Source organism: Lygodium microphyllum, chromosome 15 (assembly GCF_053477565.2).
Source record: "Lygodium microphyllum isolate KBCC chromosome 15, Lygodium_microphyllum_v1.1.10, whole genome shotgun sequence".
NCBI lineage: Eukaryota > Viridiplantae > Streptophyta > Polypodiopsida > Schizaeales > Lygodiaceae > Lygodium > Lygodium microphyllum.
Genome location: NC_141149.1, coordinates 105676701 through 105700360, shown reverse-complemented (window position 1 = coordinate 105700360; position 23660 = coordinate 105676701). Strand labels below are relative to the sequence as shown.

General features: G+C 42.0%; 1 protein-coding gene across 4 annotated transcripts; it reads right to left on the bottom strand.

Moving 5' to 3' along the window:
* Window positions 1-43: 43 nt before the first annotated feature.
* LOC148024861 (transcription factor VOZ1-like) lies at window positions 44-23534 on the bottom strand. Of its 4 annotated transcripts, none has more exons than XM_087694535.1 (4): window positions 22840-22923; window positions 22364-22522; window positions 21740-22262; window positions 44-1418 (listed from the first exon to the last, which is right to left on the bottom strand). In XM_087694535.1, the coding sequence occupies exons 1-4, from the start codon at window positions 22906-22908 to the stop codon at window positions 832-834; spliced, it is 1338 nt and encodes a 445-aa protein (XP_087550661.1). In that variant the 5' UTR covers window positions 22909-22923; the 3' UTR covers window positions 44-831. The 4 variants fall into 4 exon arrangements, with proteins under 4 accessions (XP_087550661.1, XP_087550659.1, XP_087550658.1 ...); XM_087694533.1 differs by having other exon boundaries at window positions 45-1418; window positions 22364-22525; window positions 22840-22974; XM_087694532.1 differs by lacking the exon at window positions 22840-22923 and adding an exon at window positions 22960-23534 and having other exon boundaries at window positions 50-1418.
* Between the last annotated feature and the right edge of the window lie 126 nt (window positions 23535-23660).

Below are 23660 nucleotides of genomic sequence, written 5' to 3'. Positions count from 1 at the left end.
CCGATCCTTAGACCTAAGTGATTTTTGGTTCAAATGATTTCTGAATAGCTGTAAATTTTACCCTGATGTTTTACCTGGACCAAAATAGCATTGATAGCTGGTGGTAAAAGATCTGCACCAAAACAGGATTAGTAGCCATCCATAACTGGTGTCTCTCAAGCCTTTAAAAGGACGCTTTTTGTGTTCACGAACTGCTATGGAGAACCTAAAATCTTAATATCTTACTGTCCTTAGACCTCAGTAATTTTTTGTTCAAACGATCTCTGAATAGCTGTAAATTTTGCTATCATAACATTTATGTTTCACCTGCCAGCACTGTCCTGCACCAGCTCATTCCTTTTAGTTAAAAGAAACTCTCTCAACAAAACATGACTGGTAGCTATCACATAACCAAACCTAAGATCTAGTATTGAAAAAGAATACTGACGAAAGCATGTATACCAGTCTAATATATGGCTCTTGAGATCAATAAGTATAAAGACCACTGCCTACTGTGTCAAGTCTCCCCAGCAACCTATGATTGACTGCTCATTGAAAATGAAAACGCATTCATGTAGCTTAATGTTGCACCAAATTTTAAGTTCAAACGATGCGACCATCCTACCATTGGAAATCTTTGTGCAAATGCTATCTGAACAGCTGAAACATTCCCCAGGCTTTAGTTAGCTTCAAACCACAACTTTCTGAGGGGTCAATAAAGGGTGGACCATAAAGAGATCCAGGTATCATGGAATTTTTTTTTGGTGCTCCCATCTGATGAAGATATGGGAGATCAGGAAGTATTACAAATTCTCAACTAAGGTGGGTTCAATCACCTTGCCACTTAAAGAATCAAGGTGTTACTAAATAGCTACTCACATCTTCTATTGGGAAGTCCAGTGAGCTTAAACTGGTGGGGCCAGGACTTTCTGCCACCTGAGCAACTGGACCAACAGAATTCGGGCTCCGATAGGCATTTTTCTGAGATACTTTCGTTCTCCCTTTACCAGCTTTGGGTTCTGCCAAATTGATAGGCCAAACTTTTCCGTCATAAGTGGATAAGTTGGCTGGGAGTCTGCCAATTTGGTTTTGCAATGCTGTAACTTGATCCTGCTGAGATTTTGATTTACAGCTTTTCTTATTTATGTTCACTTGCTTGAGTTCTAGTCTATATAAGGCACAAGCATCATAATCAGTAAGTTCGTACTCATACAGGTGCCACTCAAACTGAGATTCAGGCTGTGGATCCATGTAGTAAGACCTTTTCAGCCCACCAGAGTCCTTCATTACTTGTTTCCTTGACTCATGCCAGCCCCGACCATTATAATCTGGTAGTGAACGTTGCTTTCTAGTCCCACTCTCAAAGGCCCTCCGTGGTTTGTCGAAGAAAAGCCATTCACGTATCACTTCACCATGAAGCATGGAGATATCAAAGAGGTCTGCAGAAGAGAAACCATAAGTTAAAACTTCATCAAGGTGATCCAGCATATACAGAACCTGAGCTCTTTTTCAGGTACCAAATCAAAAGCTAGCATACTACAGGCAAGCAAACCTTCAAAGAAAAAGCAACATAAAAATGGGTTTGTATGTGACTTCCGCGCTTGAATACATGCAATCTGAAATGCTGTGTATCGATACAATACACCCACTACTTGATTTGACTCTGTGCTGGCTTCAAGGAACTGCAAAGAGCTGTGAAGTAAAGACTTCTATAAACTTGGTGCAAACTCTGACAGTCAGAGTAGTGATTTCATGAAGATAGGGATAGCTTGACAGTGCAGATAGAGTCTCCAATCACTTGATGCACCTAGGCCAGGTCCCAAACAGGTAGTTGCACATTCCCATTTGTTAAGCAATGAAATGTCATGCATTGTTGATGGGATTGTTATGCATCTTAGAAAAGTACATGCATGGTTCCTAAGTGATTCAATCTCATGCATGGTTGGTTATGATTGTGTGCAGGTAGAGGCTAACACTATGCCTTGCCCCAGGAAACTGTAAAGAGTGGTGAAGTATAGATAACTGAAAATTTGGCAAGAATTCCTATACAGCAGTAACCAGGTAGAGTTCATGTATAGGGATGCAGAGTCATGTCTTAATTACTTGAAGTAGGCAGCTCCCTAGATAGCTAGTTGATATGACTTCCTGCTTTGACACTTTTGCATGGGATTGCATGTATGAAGCCAGCAGTCAGTTATAGCTTAGCTGAGGCTAGCTCATCAAAACTGTGATCTAAAGTAAAATGCAAATGATGTGCTGTCTTACTGTTGTTATGAAAACCCTTTCTTAAATCAAAAGCTTAAAATTTGAGGGAGCTCCAACACACAAACGAATGTGCATATCACATGAGCCACATTCATCAATTCCTCGGGTGTCACAAAGCTAAATAAGAAGTTTGTCATTCGTTCCCACCTCAACCTGATACTTTGACCTGCTTTCTTGCGTGTCCTTACAAAAAAAATGTAAAGCTCAGAGCTTATCCTGCAGAGAGCAACATTTATATTCTAATCTGCTGAAAGTATCAGTAAACAAAAGCACTGCCCAATACCCAAACTATGGTTCAACCTATGCTAAACTAACATCAATTACACTAGCCAAGTGGGTTCGGAAAAAGCAATTACAAGAAAATTATTGAGAGAACAAAAGGGAAAAGTCTTGATGGATGACCGTATGTATGAAAATACTAGTCACGTGCAAGTTTGCAACAAAAATGGCAACGGCTTAAGTCCAAGAAACAGGAAGATAGGAGTTGAGCCCAAGAAACAGGAAGATAGGAGACAAAAGACCTATGAACTTCTTCACTACACAAAACGTGTGAAGCACTAGAGAAACATAACTTCACAATGGTAATGAAAATCAGCTAGCATGAAAATGAACAACTGCCCTAAGAGCCCTTGTAACATATTTGATTTGACTAGCATTTAGCTCCACCTAGACTCTTGAGCACTTCTACTTCGTTGTTTTTGCTTCTAAGAATTATATTAGCCACACTTTATTTTACAAAAACTGAAAAAGAACTCAATAAAATTCATATGATATTTTGGGCCAAACACTAAGAAATGGGTGAATTGGCAACAGCAACATTTACTCTTCAGGAAGAAGAGTTTTCAACTTGTGAGGCTAGGAGCCAACTGTTTCATGTAACTATGAAGCACATACCTGTCCAATAAAAGCTTACATTTGAATTCAATCCAGTGAGACCTAGCTTTCATACCATCTGAAAATTTCCACAGCAATTACTTTAAAGGCAAGCCATGGAGACAACAAACAAGACTGCTGTGGCAAGGAGGCATTGTCTTTTGCAAATAAGATATCTGGCCCATGTATTGATTAATTGCAATGGAAATGCCACCAAGATCAAGTGTAGTTGAGAAACAAAAGGTATCTCGATGAAGTTGGATACTTCATGGATAGATACAGAAAATCTCCCATTTGTTCATAATAACATGGGACAGGGCAAGGGGATAGGGATGGGGGAGTGGGGTTGAGGAAGAGGATGGACAAAAGCAGGGGACAAGGACACTGGTTGGGGGGTGGGATGGGGGATGGGGGTGAGACACCATATATCAAAAACATTTTAAATTTTGTAGTCACCAATTGTATCCATATGATGGTGGGTGGATGTGTACTATCACAGAACATGTGCACACGCATGCACACATGTATAGAAGAGCTTGTGTGTGATGTGGGCTAATTTGGTATAACTATACAAGACTATGCTGATTTTGTGTGTACATATGTGTGACAAAAGGGGAAGAAACAAGATAATTAACATATCAAACTTCCTCACAAAAGAAGGCTGAAAACTGCCCCTCCCCAACCTACCCCCACCACCCGGCCCCAAAAAAACAAGCATCTCCTATCAATTTGACAAGGGAATGAGGTGGGGGATGGGCAGGATGGGGGAATGACTATCATGACTGGACGAGGGGATGTCCATGGAAACATCCCCATTGAGTCACTAATTTTAGGGTTTCCATTAACCCATCGTTAAGAGATCCAAAAGCACATTAATACTATTTTATTTTTATTAGTATTAAATGGCTTATTGTTGGCAACAGGTCAAGTGCACCCCAAATCCTCTTTAAAAAGGAGTCCGAGTGCATCCCTCATTCCGTTCATTCCAGGCAGCCTACCATCAGCCCTCTTCATGCCCAATGCTGTCTACAACCCTTCCTGGCGGATAGCTCAGTTTGTGGTGCTTCCCAGAGTGCTGTCTCAGCTATCCACATAGTCTACTAGGCAACCTGATTTGGGGAGCTTCCCATAGTAAGATGGGACGGGGTTTGGGAACAGGGATGGGGGTAAGAATTGCCATCCCCTATCACCATAAGAGAGGAATGTAACATAGGGACTGTATGAGAGAGGCCTAAGACAGTATGGGGATGGGATGGGACTGGGACTCATGCTAGAAAATAGAAATCCATTCTACTCTGGAGTTTCCATAACACCTTCTTCATCATAATGTCACAAGGACATGACATCTTGATGCTTTGCTTAACATTTGATCGAGTGTTAATCAAGTCTGTAAATGTGAGGTGCACACATGATGTGCAAGTTAGTCAAACTTATTTTATAATGGCGAGCCATGGACCCTAAGAATACATGCAATCAAGTCATTACCACCCTTTCCCAAAAGGAAGGCTGGTTTCATGTAATATTCTGAAAATCAATTTAATTATTAATTTGTGCCCAAAATTTTAATTAGACCAGCCAACAATTAAATTGGCTAGCCAATTTGTCACCAAGTATTCCTAAGCATTTATTAGTCCTTGAATTCGCGTTAATTAATTAAGCAATGCCCAATTCCTAATGTCACCACTAACATTAATGGCTAATAAAGTGATCTAGGCCAACATCTAACACCAAATACCTCAGTGTACCTATCAAGTACAACTTAATTAAACTTTGCCTTTGCATCCACTGACTTCTTAGGTCCTTAGCCCATCATTTCTTACTTTATTTGCACCGCTCGTACACCAATAACGACACAACTTGCATAACCAAGCACGCAAACCGCCTCCGGTTAATGGGTGTTCAGCATTTACCTCATCCCACCACAACCATGTGTTGGAGTGTATGCCTCTCCCTCCGACATCCAAGCTGGTCACGAAGAAGCCAATGAAGTGTTGACAGCTGGGCAGAAATTGGAATGGGCAGGTGCCAAACAAAGCGACTAAGCAAATTGACGAAAAGGTAACCGTGGTCCGTAACCTCCAGGTGAGCAAGCTGAAGGACGGGCGTAGAGCAGGTTGCTATAGCTTGCAAGGCCAAGGCAAGCAAGCAAATGGAACAGGTGGAAGTTGGAGTTGGAAGAGGCAAAAGGAGGGAAGTGTGGAAGGAGGAAGAGGCAGAAGAGCAGGTGGGACCTCGAGGCAAGATCGCACAAGGTAGCAGGAGATAGGATCACATGACAAGACGAGGGCCACAACGCGGCACACAATGAGGAGCGAAACAGTTGAGAAGAAGCGGGATACGATGTGCCGACCCAACCCAATCTAAACAGGTTAATCCATCCCATTGTAGTCCATCCACAACAGCCAATCCGTCCTCGCGATTTTTTTGGTTTGGGGGGGGGCAATGTCTCCCTATTGGGGACATGAAAGGGGATGTCCCCCGTTCCAACATGGTGGCATGTTCTGGCATCTCGAGCACTTGGGACCGCAATCCTCTATTTCCATGTTCCTAGGAGATTTGCTCTTCTACTAGCATGGAGGCTTCCCCTCCCGAGGATGATTACCATCTCTCTTGATGCTATCATGGCGGTAACTTCCACCTTACTCTTCTAGTTAGGGTCCTCCTCATATTTATTTATCATCACGGTTCTCGGCACCACACAAAGACCAACATCACTCTCCTCTTCCTCTCTCAACCTCAACTTCCGAGGTTGAGGGGGGATTACTTACCCTTTCTTGGTACTCTACAAGATTCCGCACTTCTCTTCGACATGGGCCTCCCTTGTTGTACCACCCCTTTGCATTGCATAACCATTATCATATTTGTACTAGGGTGCTTGGGCAAGTGAACAATTTCCCCACAAGGGACATTGTCTAAGTGCCACCTATTGCATGCACATTCTCATCATATAGTACACTACTCTATGCATCTCATTGTGCAGAGCACACCTAGGTGGATCCTGAGCTGTCTCCACCGACAATCCCTTGCCACCACCTCACCATACTTCACCACCCTTTCCCTTGTCATCAATATCTCAAGTGGTTGGGATAGCTTGTTTGTTTTGTGATGCATTGGATCTAACCATCCCTTTTCATTCTCCCCAAGCGACGCAGTTACTTGAAAGGCCACAAACCATATTTATTCTCCTAACCAACCAAACAAACCCGAAAAAAAGGGGCAGTTCCATCCGCCTTTGCAAGTCCCGATAGACCACCGTACAACCGATCGAGCACCCTTTGTCGATGCCTTGACCTCTCTGGGGTGATCACTTGGGCTCCCTTGGTAAGATAACCATTGCCTCTGTAGTCTTGGTAAGCCACTAGGTAATTGACGAGCCGCTTTGGGATGGGACACCTTAGGGTAAAAATGGGCTTGGGCTTTTCTTCCAATCCCTTTCTGATTCCAATGTTTTACCTCAGAAAGGGTGTTAAGCTAAACATTCATTCCATACTAATTAGCTCTTCAAAAACAACTCGAAAACATGTAAATTATCAAAAGTTTTATTAAATGGGGAGTGGTTCTAGAGAGTTGGTATCCCACATACAAAGCCCTAATTTGGGAGGACTTTTCTCCATCTATAAATAGACAAGCTAAGCTGCCCACCATTTAGCCCTATCCTTGTCTTGCAAGTTTCAGCCATTAGTCCTCTTCCACCAACTCTCCAACCCCAAGCGACTACTATTAGTAGTCTACAACTATCGCCCAATATCCCAGTGCTACCGGTGATCAACTCCCATCATCTTCAAGTGGTTACATTGTTGTGTTTACCAGTTCTAGCCCCAAAGATTGTTGCTTTCTAGTTTCCAGTCTACTATCCTTCCATTTCCAGCATTGGCCTGATTTGCGTTTGGATCTACAACATGTTGTTTTTGTGTTTTCAGCACTTTTATTCATCAACCTCTACTCTGATTGGTGGTTATTGTTCTAAGGATCCATCTCTCATGGACAACATACATCAACATCTCCCTCAACCTACTCCCACGAGAGCCACCGACTATTGGACAACTTTGCCCTTGAGCATCTTGTACATTCTTTCTTTCATTTACAGCATTGATTGATTTATTTTGAGTTCTCTTCCTCTCTGTTTGTGTTTGTGTTTTTACGTTTTGCATTTTGTGTTTTGTGTTTGGGGTTTGCGTTTATTGTGTTACTATCTGAGTTACTGTTTTAGTTGTGTTCATACATTCTGTGTTTTATTAGTGTAAACCATAATATATCGTCACAAACACACCCACACCACCACAAAGGTTTGGAAAAGATTAGCAACTCTCTATACTAGATCCACACATTCGAGCATCACCTCTCTCTCAAATTGAAGCTACAACTCTTTGTCGCAAATTCCCATACAATGAGAAATCACATCAACAAGATGTAAGAGATTCAAGAAGGGCTTACATCCATTGGTAAGGACATGCCTTCAAAAGACCTAGCCGCCAAGCTACTTTCACACCTTTTGGCACCGATAAATAATGTGTTCTATATCATTCTTCTGACCTCTTGTACACAATACACTATTACTTTGGGAGAAGCTAGTCCGAGTGGTGCTTGAGCAAGATGCGAGTCACAAGGAGATAGATTCTAGCAAAGCTGATGCACATAGCCGTGCTTTTGCGGCATCATCTACAAGTAAAGGGCAAGCCAAGTAAAAGAAAGGGAAGAAGAAGAAATCGGAGTCATCTTCAGATCCTAATACTGACTTTGAGGGAAACGTAGAGGATATTCCACGTGTCCTCACCATGGGAAGACCTCACATCCCAAGAAGAAGTGTTGAAAGAACTACCCTCATCTTCGTCTGGAAGCAAAGAGTAGATCTACATCAAAGCCTCCCTCTCCCCCTACTTCAACACCAGCTATTGCTGTGAGAGGTGAGAGAATGGACAAAGATCGATCGAAGCTCAACTGAGAGTACAATTGACAATGAAGAGAGTGTGTGAGAGAAGGCACCACTCCCAATGCAATAATCAAAGAGTGTAAGAAGCAAGTACAAAGTACAACCCTTAAACCTTAGGGTTACTAGAGTGTGTTCATGCCCGAAAGGTGTAAAACACAATAAGTGCCCAAACTATGTAACACAAACACATAAAATGAGAGAGAATAAATCTCGCATAGCAAACCTCTTGTAAGGAGAGTAAAAAGTACCCTAGTGTCCTACCGAGGATCACCGACACTCCTTTGTAAGCATAGGCATAAGTCAAACCCAATAAAACCCCCTTGAGTGAAGAGTGATCAATATACAAGGGTCATCCACCAAAGGTGATCGAATTTAAGGCATAGCAGAACGCTTCAAATTTGCAACGAGGAAGAGCTTTGGTGAAGAAGTCTACTACATTACTAACAATAGGACAATAGAAAAGGCTGATATCTTCTACATGTAGCCTCTCTCTGACAAAGAGATAATGGATCTCTATGTGTTTCGTGCATGCATGAAACACTGGGTTCCGTGCCACTGCAATGGTACTCTGATTGTCAGTAAACAAAAGGAGTAGGCTCCATGACAAATACATCTAAATCAACTAACAGATATCTCAACCACACAAATTCAACTTTGGTGATGAAAGTTGCCTTGTATTCAACTTCACATGACGATGTGGCAACAGTGGGTTGTTTCTTGCTAAGCCAAGAGATGCAAGATGAACCAAGAAAGAAACAATTACCACTAGTAAAGTAACGAGAATCAAAATCACTAGCCCAATCTGAATCACCGTAAGCATGTAGTTGCAATGGTTCCCCCTTCGCATAAAGCAAACCAAGAGTCCTAATACCCTACAAGTAACGAAAAACACGCTTGACAACCTGCCAATGTGACATGCGTGGCTGATGCATATATCTGCTCAGGGCTGAAATCGCAAACTGAATGTCTAGCCTTATGTGGCACAAGTGAATGAGACATCCAACTACTAGAGCATACGTTTGGATATTAAACAAATCATTGTCATCATGCAAGGACAGCTTTAGTCCAATCTCCATTGGTGTACAAACTAGCTTGCAATCTTGTAAGCCAAACCTCTCAAGAAGTCTACCAATATATCTAGACTATGACAATCCAATGCCTCTAGCATCATGAATGAACCGAATGCCCGAATAATAGTGCAAAGGCCCCAAATCTAACATCTCAAAAGTTAGCTGTAAATTCTGTTTGAATGCTAAAATCTGATCAACATGTGTCCCTATAAGCAGAAGATCATCAACATAAAGACATATGACTAGCAAGGATCCCTCCTCTTTATATACGTAAAGTGTAGATCTGATGAGCTATTTATGAACCCCTAGCTGAGTAAAAAGACATCAATCTTTGCATACCAAGCTCGAGGAGCTTGCTTCAAACCATACAAAGCCTTTTCCAAACTTACACACCAAGTGTTCGGATCCCACAACTGCAAAAACAATGAGGAATTGTACATACACTTCTTCTTAAAGTTCCCTATGTAAAAATGCAATCTTTTTATCAAGCTGGTGCACAGTCCATCCATAATGGGCAGTCGTAGCAACCATAGACCGGATGATAGTCATGCAGGATGTAGGAGCAAATGTCTACTCATAGTCAATGCCTTTCTTCTATGCGTACCTTTGGCCACAAGCCTGGCCTTATATTTGTCAATAGATCCCTCTGCATTCCTTTTCAACTTATAGACCCACTTTGTACCAATGACTTTCTTCCCAACAAGCAAGGACACTAAATCCCATGTTTGATCCTTTATGATAGAATCAAACTCAACTTGCATTATTGCCAGCCAATGCACACTATGTTATGCATCCTCAAAACATTCAAGCTCCTCATCAAGTGTATTTGCTACCATAACAAACTCCATTGTGTGTGCACCATCATGCATACGAGCTTATCTTCTAGTACAACCAGCAATAGGAGCATCCAAATGACTATCTTTCATAGTCTACAAATACCATCTAAACATTTGCCTAGCTTCCTAACTGTGCAAAGCTCCTGCTGAACTTCAAATTCAGCATCTTGCTGAATATTCAGATCAGTCATAGGCTGATTTTCTGCATTATCCAATGTAGCAGCTGGCAGAGCATTAAGTTCACTTGTTGAAGCTCCAATTGTATCACTAGAAGAAATCGGCAGCAGCCTTCAAATACATCATTGGCAACCTAATATGTATCAAAACCAGCAAGGGATAATTCTGATTTTCCATCAAAAACCACATCCCTACTGACAAATACTTTCTTAGAGGCACGATCATATAGTCTATATCCTTTGCTCTCACTGTTGTACCCCACAAAAATGCATCTAACAACCTTGTTATCCAATTTCTTTCTTAGTACCTTGGGAATGCAAACATACGCAAGACACCCAAAAGTACAACAATGTACAACATAAGGTTTCCAACAATTTCAAGCCTCAAAAGGCACGACATTCGTTAATGCCTTTATAGGGCACCTATTCAAAACATGGCAAGCACATAAGTGCTTCCATCCAAAAACTATGCGGCAAGTTCTTTGTTTTCAGCATACATCTGGCCATCTCCATGAGTGACCAATTCTTCCTCTTTGCAACCCCATTTTGCTACGGAGTATAAGCAGTAGTGTACTGATGGACAATGCCTTTCTACTTCAAAAAAGTATTCAGCATAGAAGACATGTATTCCCCCCCTCGGTCCGAATGGAGACTCTTAACCCTACAACTAGATTGATTTTCAGCAAGTGCTACAAAAGCAAAAAAAATGCATCATACACCGCTGACTTTTTCACCGAAGAGTAGACCCAGCAAAAACAAGTAAAGTCATCAATGAAAGTGACAAAATAACATACATCCAAATGCATAATCTGTAATCTAACAATTGCTCTAAAAACAACATCACGAGAAAACGAAAAACAATGCATTATTCCCAAAATGCACCTCACATATATGCTCAGGAGATCTCTCCAAGAGAGATAAACCACCAAGCATCTATATACGCTGCATAAGCATCAAGCTACCATAGTTTACATGCCCCATGCAGGCATTCCATGACTCTGCCTGTGACAAAGTAGGAGTGAGAGTAGACGCTAGATAGACCGACTGATCAACTCAATAAGCATCTAACTCATATAACCCATGACATAAAGTGCCAGGCAAAACCAAAGTCATGTGTTCTTTATCTCTGACCACACATCTGTCATCATCAAAGGTGTCTTGCAAACCACACTTTGCCAAAGAAGAAATAGACAACAAGTTCTTCTTTACGCCTAGCACAAATAATGCATCCTGTAAACTGAGAATAGAGCCATCAATGGATGTCAACACAATCTCCCCAATACCTCTAACAAGGTATGATGCATTGTTGGCACATTGTACAAACTTGCCAACAGGAGCTGCAATAATGGAAGAAAACAAATCCCTATGGGATGTAATATGCCTAGAAGCACCAATGTCAAAGAACCACCATGTGCTCGCATCCTCAGTAGAGCTAAATGCTCTATCAGCCCCAGAAGAGTCATAACTACATGTGTAGAAACAATAGTCATGGTTTGCAATAAAAGACATGAACTCAATAGCAATAGAAGGTGCATCAAAAACAGACATCCCTGGCTCCTTCTCCTTGGCTATACGCTTCCTACATTCTGTGATAATAGTGACCTAGCTTCTTGCAATAGCGGCACTTGTCCTTCTTGGCTTGTGTGCCCCCTTGTTTCTTGCTGCTTTGAGAAGTACCCGAAGTCCTAGAGCTCTGCGGAGCATTTTTAGCTTGGCTGCCCTTACCCTTTTGCCTTGCCATAAAAGCCTGCTCAAAGACTATAACATCCACCCCACAGTTCTTCTTATTTTCTCTTTCTCTAAGAGCAAATTGACCAATTGAAGGAAAGTAAGTGGCTGTGAGGAAATCCTCATGGTGAGGTTCAAGGCCATATGAAAGGCCAAATATGAGGGCGGCAATGAATTCAAAGTAGTAGAGATCAACTGCGTATCTGAGTAATACTCATCTACATTCATAAGTTGCTCATACAAGTCTTGAATTTTATTGAGATGATCCTGCATAGAATCACCATCATCCATCTTCACAGCCTCAAGCTAGATGCGTGATGCGTGTCTCATTTTTTCTAGCAAACATCTGCTCTGAGGTCACCCATGCTTCTCGTGAAGAAGCTATAGACCAAATGTGGGGGATGATAGACGCTGCATTGCCAACGCAATTAGCAACAATGCCTGAGCATCCCGTGTGTCCCATACCTTTTGTGTTGCTAATCTTTAGGGAAGTGGCTAAGCTGGAGCGGGCTGAGTTGCCCTTTGTCCACGTCATCTTGGAGGAGGTATAGCAAGAACCACAACTCCAAGCCTAACTTCTTCATTGCTGACATAATCCCAAAGATTCTTTGCGATCAGCACATTTTTTATCATAAAAGACCATAGAGAATAGTTATTGCCATCCAACCTATCCTCCTTGGACACATATGTGAATACATCACCTCCCTAATGGCCATGGTAAATGTCACTGATCAAGGAGCACAAGAGTGATACTTCAAGCTAGGCCAACCTCGAAATCCGAGAATTTCCAGAAATTACAGCAAACACTTTGTTGTAATTAGCAAAGCTAATCACACTGTCAGAAATTGTCTGATATACACGCGTTCCAAGGCATAAATAATGCTCAACAACACAAAAGCCCCAAAATTTCTTGTCCCAAAATGCACAAATTCAGTCTATTACGAGCTCACTGATGGACTTTAGCCAATCTTTGAGCTATCATCAAAAGCTCCAAATTTCTGATTTGAAATGCACAAAATCTCTCCAAGAAATGTGTCCCAAACACTTGCAAGGACAAAGATGTGCTGCTCGGGCACAACCCCCTTCCAGAAGATGAAATCTGAATTGAAAATTGATTAGAAAACTTCTTTTACCTCCTTGAACTGAGTTGTGGTGTCAAACCTGGCAGTGCAGGTGGCAGTTCGATGGTGTTGGAGGTGGGCGACACAACTGGAGATCAAGCTGGAGGCGGAGCCGAGGTGGTCGAAGGGACTGGTGGGCACAAGCAGACTAGCACTGGAGGCAGACACGGCCAAGCGGCACTGGCACTGTGGTGGCGGCGCTCATGCAGCTAGCGAGTGATTGCTCACGTAGCAAGTACTGCTGGAAGGAGAGCAAGGAGCAAACCAGAGGGCGGGCACCTGTAACGCTGGTGGCGCCTGCAAGATGGAGGGCAAAGAGCTGTAGCGAACACGGCTAGTGCGCTAGTGGCGCTAGCTGTGCAAGCCACGTGGCAGACTAAAGTGGCGACCGGGACAACAACTCTAATAGTAGCTTTGCGCAAGGAGCTAACTGCAAGTCAATACCTAAGGAGCTCAGTTGGAGATGGTGGCCATTGGCTAAGCTAAGCTGAGGGCTAGCTCTTATATCAAATTTGAGAGGTGAGAGAATGCATAGAGATCGAAGCTCAACTGAGAGTATAGTTGACAATGAAGAGAGTGTGTGTGAGAGAGAGAAGGCACAACTTCCAATGCAATAATCAAAGAGTGTAAGATGCATGTACAAGAACTTCAAGGTTGCTAGAGTGTGTTCACACCCGAAAGGTGTAAAACACAATAAGTGCCCAAACTGTATAATACAAGCACATAAAATAAGAGAGAATAAATATGGGTTTTGGGGGGGGGGGGGGGGGGGGGGGGGGAAGGAACTCTCATAAGGAGAGTAAAAAGTGCCCTAATGTCCTACCAAGGATCACCGACAATTGCCACCAAGTCAAGTGTTTCTTCACATTCATCAAGTTCAGGAGCCTTCAATTGGCTCTAGAATCTCCATTCCTTGAAGGGTATAGTCACTGTTGGTGACATTTCTTTGGTGCATCTTTATAGTGTTGGCACCTTGCCTCTATTCCTTAACTATCCATCGAGCTCCATTCTAGATGCCCTACGTGTTTGAGACTTGGGCTTCCATCTCCTCTCAATTCATGGCCTTACTAGACTTGATACTGGGGTTGTCTTCATGGAGCACACCATCTTTATTGAGGATTCTTCTATGGAAGCCATTCTTGTGACACATTGGTAAGAGAGGGGGCTATACACGCTCTATTCCCTTTCATTGTGAAGAGCCCTCTAAGGCAGTTTTCCACTATTTCATCCATTCCCGGTTGTGCATCACCAATCCCACAAGTTACATTCCATCCCCCACCATCTCCTCTAGTGGTTCCCTCATATCTCCTATTCCTTTTAGAGGGGAGTAATATCAGTGATATAGCTATAAATTCCCTAGTCCTTTGTGTTTTAAAAGGGGATTCCTAAGATCTAGGGGAGCTTCTTTAAGGATTCCAATCATCTTCGAGCCCTTTTTTTAATGCAATGGCCTCTTTTTTTCATCATTGAGCTACCATCCCCTACCACTTGGCCTCCAATCCCTATTGTTTCTTTGCAGGTTATAGCGCCTTCAATAGCTCCTTAGTATGATCTCATAGTTGGGTCAAAGGCTTGGCTCACCAATCCCAAACTAGAGATTTCAAGAGTGATTCATTCAAGGCCTCTCTGTTTCAATTGACGTATGGTAGCCTCTCACTTGATTGGGCCTTTCTCTAGAGAGAGGTCTTGCTCCTTGATTGGCATTCTTCATCAATTGACTTTATTGTCGTTGATACTCTTCTTGCCACCCTCAAACCTGTATCTTTTTTGGCCTTCTGCCACATCCAAGTTTTGAGAAGGGGTGTAAGCAAATGTGTGTTCTGTACTATCATCTCTTACTTGTATGGCCCCTCATTGTTAATCACTTGTGATCAGCCAGCCCTCCTCATTCTCTCATCCCCCTACTACAATCTTCTACCCACACTAATGCATAGAGCTATGTGTTAGGACTGACTGTTGCAGCCTTGTATCTTCCAATGACTATAGTCAAATTGTTTCTTCTCTAACCTGCATTCTCTTTCAATCTCCTCTATGTGTTCGCTTTCCTTTCCGTGTTGTGCACTCTCACAATCTTCATCTTTCTATTGTTCGCTGTGTTTGTCCTACACTTTGAGTTCTCTATCTCTCTTCAAGCATTTCTTTATAGTCCCAACATTTCTTCGTGTTCTAGGCACCTAGGTAGTCGTCCCTTGTTATTATGATGTTCTTCTAATTAAAAAAACTATCAACGTGGCAGAAATGGCTGAAATCTGTGGATTGGATCTTGATAATACATGGAATGCACAAGAATATTGTGGTTGACTTCCTAGAACAACTAATTTCAATTTTCTATACTTCCATATTTTAAAGCATCGCTAACATCATGGAAAGACTGAATAGGAAAGTATTTAGATTTGGTAGAGCTTTGTTTTGAAAATACTATTCAAAAAACTATGAAAAAATCTACATTTCAAATAACTTTGAGAGGCTCTTGTTGTTGTCCATATGAGCCAAAGAATTTTTCTACATATGAATTTGTAATTGTTATTGAACCAAATTTTAAGTACAATCCACTCCTTGGATGGAGTTTAAAGAATCTCTAGAAATGTTAGAGCTCTCTATCTGGCTAAGGACAAATGATTGGAAGCCAACAAGATGTTACTATCTTCCCTTTTGTGGAAAAGTAAGGTGAAACCAACCTTTCTCCTCAGATAGGATGGTACATAACATGATTAAGTACTAATTACAGCAAGCATAAAATTCACATAAACTGAAAATGCATCTCTACCACTTTAATCTTGGACATTGGACATCCTGTTGACCCCAAAACTGGCGCACCTTTCAGTATTTGTTTATTATATATTGCAAATGGAAGGAGTATAACTAAGATCCTCTAATCTCCTCCACTAATCCAAGTATCTCTTCCTGTCAAAACTGACCAGCAAGCCTCCAAACCAATTTGCCCCTTGGCTTGCTTAGGAATTGATCTTCACCCTGCTCCTTGAAAGACAAACTCAGCCCTAAATTTGATATTGGTTGGCTAGCCTCTTGAATCTCCCTAAAATTTCTCAATTTCTGTTGGAACTTAAATCCTAGGCCCTCAATTCTGAGCATGTATCCTGAGGTGGTTATCAAACCTCAATTTCAACTATAAATTAGGATTTATAGTAGAGATGGACCAAAATATCTTCCTTTGATTGCTCAAAATGCTGAGATAGCTTGAGAGACGGTTGGGGAATGAGAGAGAATACTAGAGAAAGAAAAATTTCAGAGTTTCATCGCAAGAAACGTTGAAAAGCTACTACTGCCCTGCTCAAACAACTACATCCGAGATCCACTACATACAAGAGCTATCCACAACTAGTGGAGAGGAAGTGTTGCCTCCCCCTTGAGAATCGGGCAATGCTCTATGGACCCCTACTCTACTAAACCTGAATGAGCCCGAACCAAAGTCAACTCTAACTGAAAGGCATCTCGATAAAGTTGCAACAACTGAAGATGGTCTACCAAGTCATCCTTTTCCATCCACTTTGCATCTATTAGTGAAACAATGTTGAAGCTTCACCAAGAAGCAAATAGAAACTTTACTTGCCTCAAAACTTCCACTAGGTTGTAGGCCTTTCTTCCCCTTAAGTATTGCAATGCTTTTTACTTTCACATTGTTGCAATTCCAACTTAACTAACATGTAACATTACATCCAATTGACTCGCTCCTTGTGTGTACTTGACATGCTAGGAGCACCAAATGCATTAGGAAGCATTCTTGTTTGCATACTTTGGACCATTGCAGTGTGACTGTGCATGGGAATTGCATACTACCAACCATACCAAGATACATTTTCCTATACATTGTATGCATTAGTAGCTGCATTTTTCCTCATGACCAACAAGATGCGGATAGTTGCATCTTTTCCAACACTTTGTGAATTTTTAGATTGAGAGGCATCATCCCTGCTTGATCCTATCTCACTATCTCAAGACATTCTAGCTCTAATACTCAATTGAATACAATTTTAGCACTACAGTAAAGCTTTTGACTTCCAATCAAGTACCTCAAGTCCACCAATCCAAGGACATTAATGGTATCTCGGCAATGAAACTATGCAACCAGTCTTCCTCCTCAAATAGAGTGGTAAATAACATGAATAAGCACTAATTACAGCAAACATAAAATTCACATAAACTGAAAATGCATCTTTATCACTTTAATCTTGGACATTGGACACCTTGTTGGCCCCAAAACGAGCACCCCTTTCAGTATTTCTTTATCTTATATTGCAAATGGAAGGAGTACAACTGAGATCATCTGATCTCTTCCACTAATCCAAGTGTCTCTTGCTGTCAAAACCGACCAAAAGGCCTCCAAACCAATCCACCCCTTGATTTGCTTGGGGTTTGGCCTTCACCCTACTCCTTGAAAGACAAATTCAGCCCCAAATCTAATATTGGCTTGCTGGCCTCTTGAGGCTCCCTGAAATTCCTTAATTTCAGTTGTTGGAATTCAGTCCTAGGCCCCTAAATTCTGAGCGCGCATCCTGAGGTAACTATTAAACTAGGGTTTGCAACAGAGATTGACAGAAATCTCTTTCTCAGATGGCTCAAACAGCTAGAAAATGTTAAGATAACTTCAAAGATGATTGGGGAATGAGAGAGAATACTATAGAAAGAGAAATTTCAGCGTTTCATCGCAAGAAACGCTAAAAAGATACTATCAAATAGCCATGGAAGCTATCACCTACAACGCGACCACCAAAAAAACTACTGCCTCCTCTTGTATATTATCATCTGCACTAGAAGAACCTTGGGCTATTGTCACTTACTCCTAGAGGACTCCAAACTGTTGAGCTAAAACACGCTTTTCAGCTTATTAGCATTCTTAAACAGCCCCAAAACACACTTAATTAATGAAAAAACCCTAAAAAGGGAAGTGGTTTGAGAGAGTTTCAGTGGTCGCCCAAAAACCCTAATTCTTTGGGGCACCCTTCAACATCTATAAATTGACAGGCTGCCCCCATTCAGCCTTTCCCTTGTGTGCAGGTTTCTCACTCCGCGTGCAGATTTCAGCCATCAGCCTGCTCCCACGTGGTTGTCCAGCCCTCATGATTGCTGCCACTCCATTTGTGTTTATTCCTGCTGCTGGTGCCTTCATCCGTGTTGACGTCAACTATTGGCGGCATCATCATCTCCTGCAATCTAATCATCCAGTCATCGCTAGCCACATCAGACACTGTTTCAGCCTGCATTTGCACCTGTGCAACCTAGGCGTCAGCTGTCCATCATTCTGCATTTGCTGTCCGGGACAGCCGCCAGCCATCATACACACTCCTACTATTTGTGTTTGCTGATCAGCATCTGCTGTCACTTGCGTTTACAGCATTTACCTCCTCAGACACTCTAACTGGCGGTCACAGACTTTGGATCCATCGTCGGTGGAAGTCACACTCCAACATTGCTCTGCCCTTGAGCACATAGTATACTTTTACATTCATTTACAGCATTCATTCACTTCTGAGTTGTGTTCTCTCTCACCCTTCTTTTGTTTGAGTTTCTGTGTTTGAGTTTTGAGTTTTGCTTTCTATGTCTGTCTATCTCATTGTGCTTCAATCGTGGTCGTACACTGTGTTTCCTCAGAATAAACCCTAGCAGTGACTCCACGGTATTTCTTAACACAAATTACTCTCACATGCTATAGGACTGATCCCTAGTAGCTGGAAATCACATCAGTAGACTCTCCTTGCTCTCTAATAGCCTCCTTCTCTCTAACAATGGCTGGAATAGACTTCCACCGATCCCTAGCAACGTTTTTTCCACTTGTATGGGTAAGTTTTGCCAAGTGGCAACCTTCTAATCCAAATTTTTTAACATTATCCAACTTATTAAATTAATTTTTAAAATATGCTCAATTAGGAAATTACCACCCTTTCCAAGAAGAAAGGCCGATTACATATGCATTAAGTGTGTCAACTTCCATTGGGGTTCCAAATGCAAGCAACTGTGGTGGGAATGGATCTCAACATGAAGATAAAGTGCAAGCTACTCTTCTAAAAACCACGGTTCTCCAAATTGAGTTGTAAGAGAAAGAGAGTAACGAACAATGTAGATAACCAATATGAGCAATTTGTAGAGCTTGAAAGTACAAGTGAGTGCTTCTCGACCAAACCTTAAAAGCCTAATCGTCTAGGATCTAGCCAAGCAACCAAACATAGGCTATTAACTGGAAATGGTCTCAAAGCACAAAAGAGGCTAACACTCTTCAATATCCACCACAAGAGAAGACTACAAGGCTTCCATATTATGATGAGCATATGGAACTCACAAAACATGTTACCTTGAAAAAGGTATTTTGAGCTTGCCTTTAGCAAGATGGTATATACAGCATACTCAAAGCCTGGGTGGTTGTCAATCATGTAAAGTAATAGCATTTAACTTTTGGCTGTCAATAGTTAGAAACCCAATTAAGAGTATGCATCTTCCAACTGATGAGTCTTCAAAACTTATTTGTGGCTCTAACCATTGTACAAGATCCCAAAGTCTTGAAGATGTGAGGTTGGTCCAAGTTGCAAAAATAGACCCCTTGAAGTCGAGTCCTATCATTAAAATCAATCCTAGCTACTACAATGGGGATAGAAGAAACTAGTGTAGGATAGCTTGTACTTATTGGGATTAACATCAATGTGTCCACTTGGCAGAGGAGGATATCCTCACTAGGTGCCTCCGCAATGTAACTCAAAACACGGAGCATTATGAATAGTAAATGTGGCGCCAGCATTGCCCTTAAAAGCAGCCCAAGTAGCAAGTACATGAATAATAGATGAAAGAGCATAGCCAATGTATGAGTGGAAATTCCCTATGTTACAACTCCTAATAAGTGTAAGGTGCATTGTGCATGAGTGGAATTTCAAACACAAGCACCATGAGGATAGGTGTGATATAAAGTGCAAAGGCGGAGTTTCCTACAACAAAGCACCAAAGCTACTTGCCTAAGAATTCAGGATAGAAGTAAGGTGCATCTGCACAAGTCAAAGTCTCAGCAATAAAGCACCAAAAGGGTAGTAGCACTCTACACATGAACAATCTACATCCCAACTAGAGGTAAGACACCAAAGTGCGGCTAGAGAGATAAAATGAGATAAGGGTTCTAGTGAATATCCAACTACGGGTCCTAGTGGATGACTAGCTAAAGGACCTCCAAACGAGACTAAGGAGCCTACAAGTGCAACACCTAAAGGAGAAACTAAGCATCCTACATAATAATGTAAGACAGGAAGGATTTGGAGAAGTAGGAATGTTTTGATTTTTCATGGAATGGTGTGATTTTCGTACCGATTTGTCTCCCAAGTGACTTATCTCCTATGCTTGCACGTGAAGAAGAAATAAAGAAAGAATGTGGCAGAGCTCAAATTCCCATGTGAGGCTCCTACAATGCTATATCGTGATAGTCAAGTGCCATTGCACTTTTTAGCATCCCATTTTCAATGACAAGACAAAGCATCTTGGAGTCCACTATACTAGAGAGCAGGTGAAGAAGCCAACATTTCCCTTGCATTTGTGTCTTCATCCAAGAATCACACAAAAATTCTAATGAAGTCATTCAACAATAGATACTACAGCACCTTCAAAATCAGATCATTTTTTATTTACCCTCCCCTCCAAGATCAGCATGATGGGGAGAGGGGGACCCATAGCTTTTCATCCACCTTTCAGCAGTGAGAGGAGGTGACTCATTCCCTTGGTGCTTACAAGATTTTTGTCACTACTTCATGTTCTTGTGTATTTGCATCGTTATCCGTTGCATCTTGACAATCATACTTGCACTCGGGCAAGTGAACAATTTCCCATAATGGCACAAGCAATGCTTAAGTGGTACCAGTTCAATCCTGTGTGTTTAGAGCAGCTCTATTTTTTGCTTCTGTTGCTTCACACTCCTTTTTTTTTTTGCTTCTGTTGCTTCACATCATTCTTATCATAATGTGGGCATCCAACCAAGTCCACCAAAATAGCCCACGGTAGTAAATGTGTGTAACCAAGGGCTAAGGTGTAACAACTAAGGATGATGGCATGACACAACTAAGGTTGATGGCCAGCCAAGAGCATAATGTGCAACTGGTCCCTGCTCACCCAAGGGCCTTCACCATCAAGTCTTTGAAGAAGGTATGTTCATTCCTCACTGCTCTTGAGTTTTCATCACTTGGCTCCTGCTGATCCAAAAATCCATCAGAATCAGTTTGTTGCTGCTCTCTAGATTAGTTTCAAATTTTCCTATGAAGCTCTAGAGGTCAATCGCTATGATAGTTGACCATTTCATAGTGTCTTCTAAAAGCATAATATTTTATGAAGGACAACCAAGAAAACCCTTGGGAAGAAAGATCCAAAGTTGTTCAGCTTGGAAGACTTTTTGGCAAAAGAATATCCATTTGGGTCCCAAGTGTTGGTACTTCACCCTGAAAAAGAACAAATACTTGTTTTCTTCCTTTCATGTGTACAAATCCATGCTTGTGAGCAAGATGACAGAATACCGTTCATCTCATGGGGTCCCCTTTCCAAACACAGTTCATGCCCTCTTTTAGTTGCCCTTGTTATTTAAGGGTAACTTAAGAGTGAGAATTCTGTAGGCTCAGCCCCGCCACTAAACTTTGTACAAAGCTTGCTAACAAGCTTTCTTTGAAAGTAATGTTCCTAACTTAGCTAGGTGCTGACTTATTATCCACTGTGCCAGGCAACCAATTAAGCATATCAACACGCACAAACTTCAAGATGTAAACATAGAAAGTCCAATGCATACCATGTGCATTCCATGGTGATTTTGAGGTAGCTGCACCTTCACACTCAGGAATGCCAACAGCTTTTGTCTGGCTTTTGGCAGATAAGGCTGAGAAAAGAGGTCCATCTTTCAGATCAATTCCACCTGGTCGTACAATTGGAGCTTGTCCAACTGCACCTTCCCTGACAGCCAAGCTTGCATGAAAATCGCTGCAGTAATCTTGGAACCACTCTGATCCATTAGCAGGCCGAGGACAATCCCACAAAGCACATTTTGGGCCAAGGAAAGCTGCAGATGGAGAAAATATAACTGATGAAAAAGGTGGGGAGCTGTCATCTTGAGAACAACCAAACCCATCAAAGGGCATTCTTGGTGAGAAGGGTTCTTGCATCAACACTGGACTTTGCAGCTGTGCTTGTAAGGCAAAACTCCCTTCATTGGATGGTGAAGCTTCTGCTATGGTAGCATCCAGACGCAAGAATTTTTCTATCATCACATGTTCAGGCATGTGCTCATGAATTGGAACATCGTCCGAATGATACATCTGCTCAAGAGTATAATGATACAGAATCATGTTGAAGCGTGCAGTACCCATGGAATCAAGAGGTACAACAGAAAATGACCTGTTAAAAGTAAGATACTCACCCCTTCACTGCTACCATAACCTAAGGGGCTTCTTCGTTGTTCAGCAACTGGCCTACCCAGACAAGCTGCAAGACTACTGCTAGCATCATCATCTTCCTCTGTCAACTGAAGAAGCCTCTCCATGTCGGAAGACAGCTCAGATGAACTTGGACTAGCAACCTGCTGAAAAACAAGAAATGTCCTGTTAATTCCATTTGCTTCCAGCAGTATGATGACTAAAATGCATGATCTCAACTTTTTTCAAAATCCAAGGATGGACAAATCTTTTCTAGTCACAGCAACCAAGTACATGTTAACACCCTCTAAAATTGTCGTACAAACTTTTATAGCAACAAAGGAACTTGAGGAGCCCTACATATGTACTGTAAAACACAGATTACAGTAAGCTTTGCATCATGTCCTGGGGTTAATGGCAAGTATATACATGTTACAGAGTCCAATGCCAGATGTCTGATGGACCCTTGTCCATTACTTACAATAATTTTTTTAGTGCTAACCCGAAATTCCGTATAACTGTGGCCTGGGATTTGTGGGAACAATGTCATGAGCCCGACAAGATGACTTTAAAAATCAAGCGCATCTTAAGAGAAGCCTACCACCAGAGATCCCGCAGGGGAAGCATCATGGAGCTCGGCCTTCCACTCTTTCAGCATCTGGTTTACTTGCTCTTCTAGAAGAGCCACATCAGAGGCCCTGTTCTCCTTTCGGGCCTGCTGCAAATCGCAAAACATGCCATGCAGATCGTCCACCCGGTTCTTTGCTTTGGCCTTGAACATCTGATGATGGGCACTCTGCTTGCCTCCGCTACCCATCATCTGGGCAGGGTCCTTATTGTTTACTAATTGATGATATTATCACAAGGCCCAGGATCCTCCGAGCAATGTCCGACAAGGCGCCACCTTCTGATCCGAGTTAAAAGAAGCAGGGCAGCTCGGCGACCGCAGGAGATAGCCAATTCTTCAATTCAAGCACGCACAGCAGCAATCTCTCTCTCTCTCTCTCTGTCTCTCTCTATGCACCGTAGCTATTTTCCCTTCAACCAACCAACCAAGCTGGCTTTTTGTTTTGCGCCAAAGGCTGCAAAGGGGAGCGCCAAAAAAAAAGAAGTCAATCATTAATATTCCCACAACTGCGTATTTTCCACGCCCTGCCCTCTCTCTTATGAGTCTTATCCTTGCTACTCCGAATGCTTTTGGCTGCCGCCGGTGGCCACAGCGGTAATGGGCTACCGGCAATGTTCATGCCACATGGAGAACATTTTAATTTTTGTAGTACTTTACCTTGAAACTACTGACGG

Coding starts and splice junctions, on each gene's coding strand:
- LOC148024861 (XM_087694531.1), bottom strand. CDS start 23,178: ATGATGGGTAGCGGAGGCAAGCAGAGTGCCCATCATCAGATGTTCAAG. Junction 22,526..22,959: donor CCCCTGCGGGATCTCTGGTG/GTAGGCTTCTCT, acceptor CTTGTTTTTCAG/CAGGTTGCTAGTCCAAGTTC. Junction 1,419..21,739: donor ATCACCATGGAATGCACATG/GTATGCATTGGA, acceptor TCTCTTCTGCAG/ACCTCTTTGATATCTCCATG.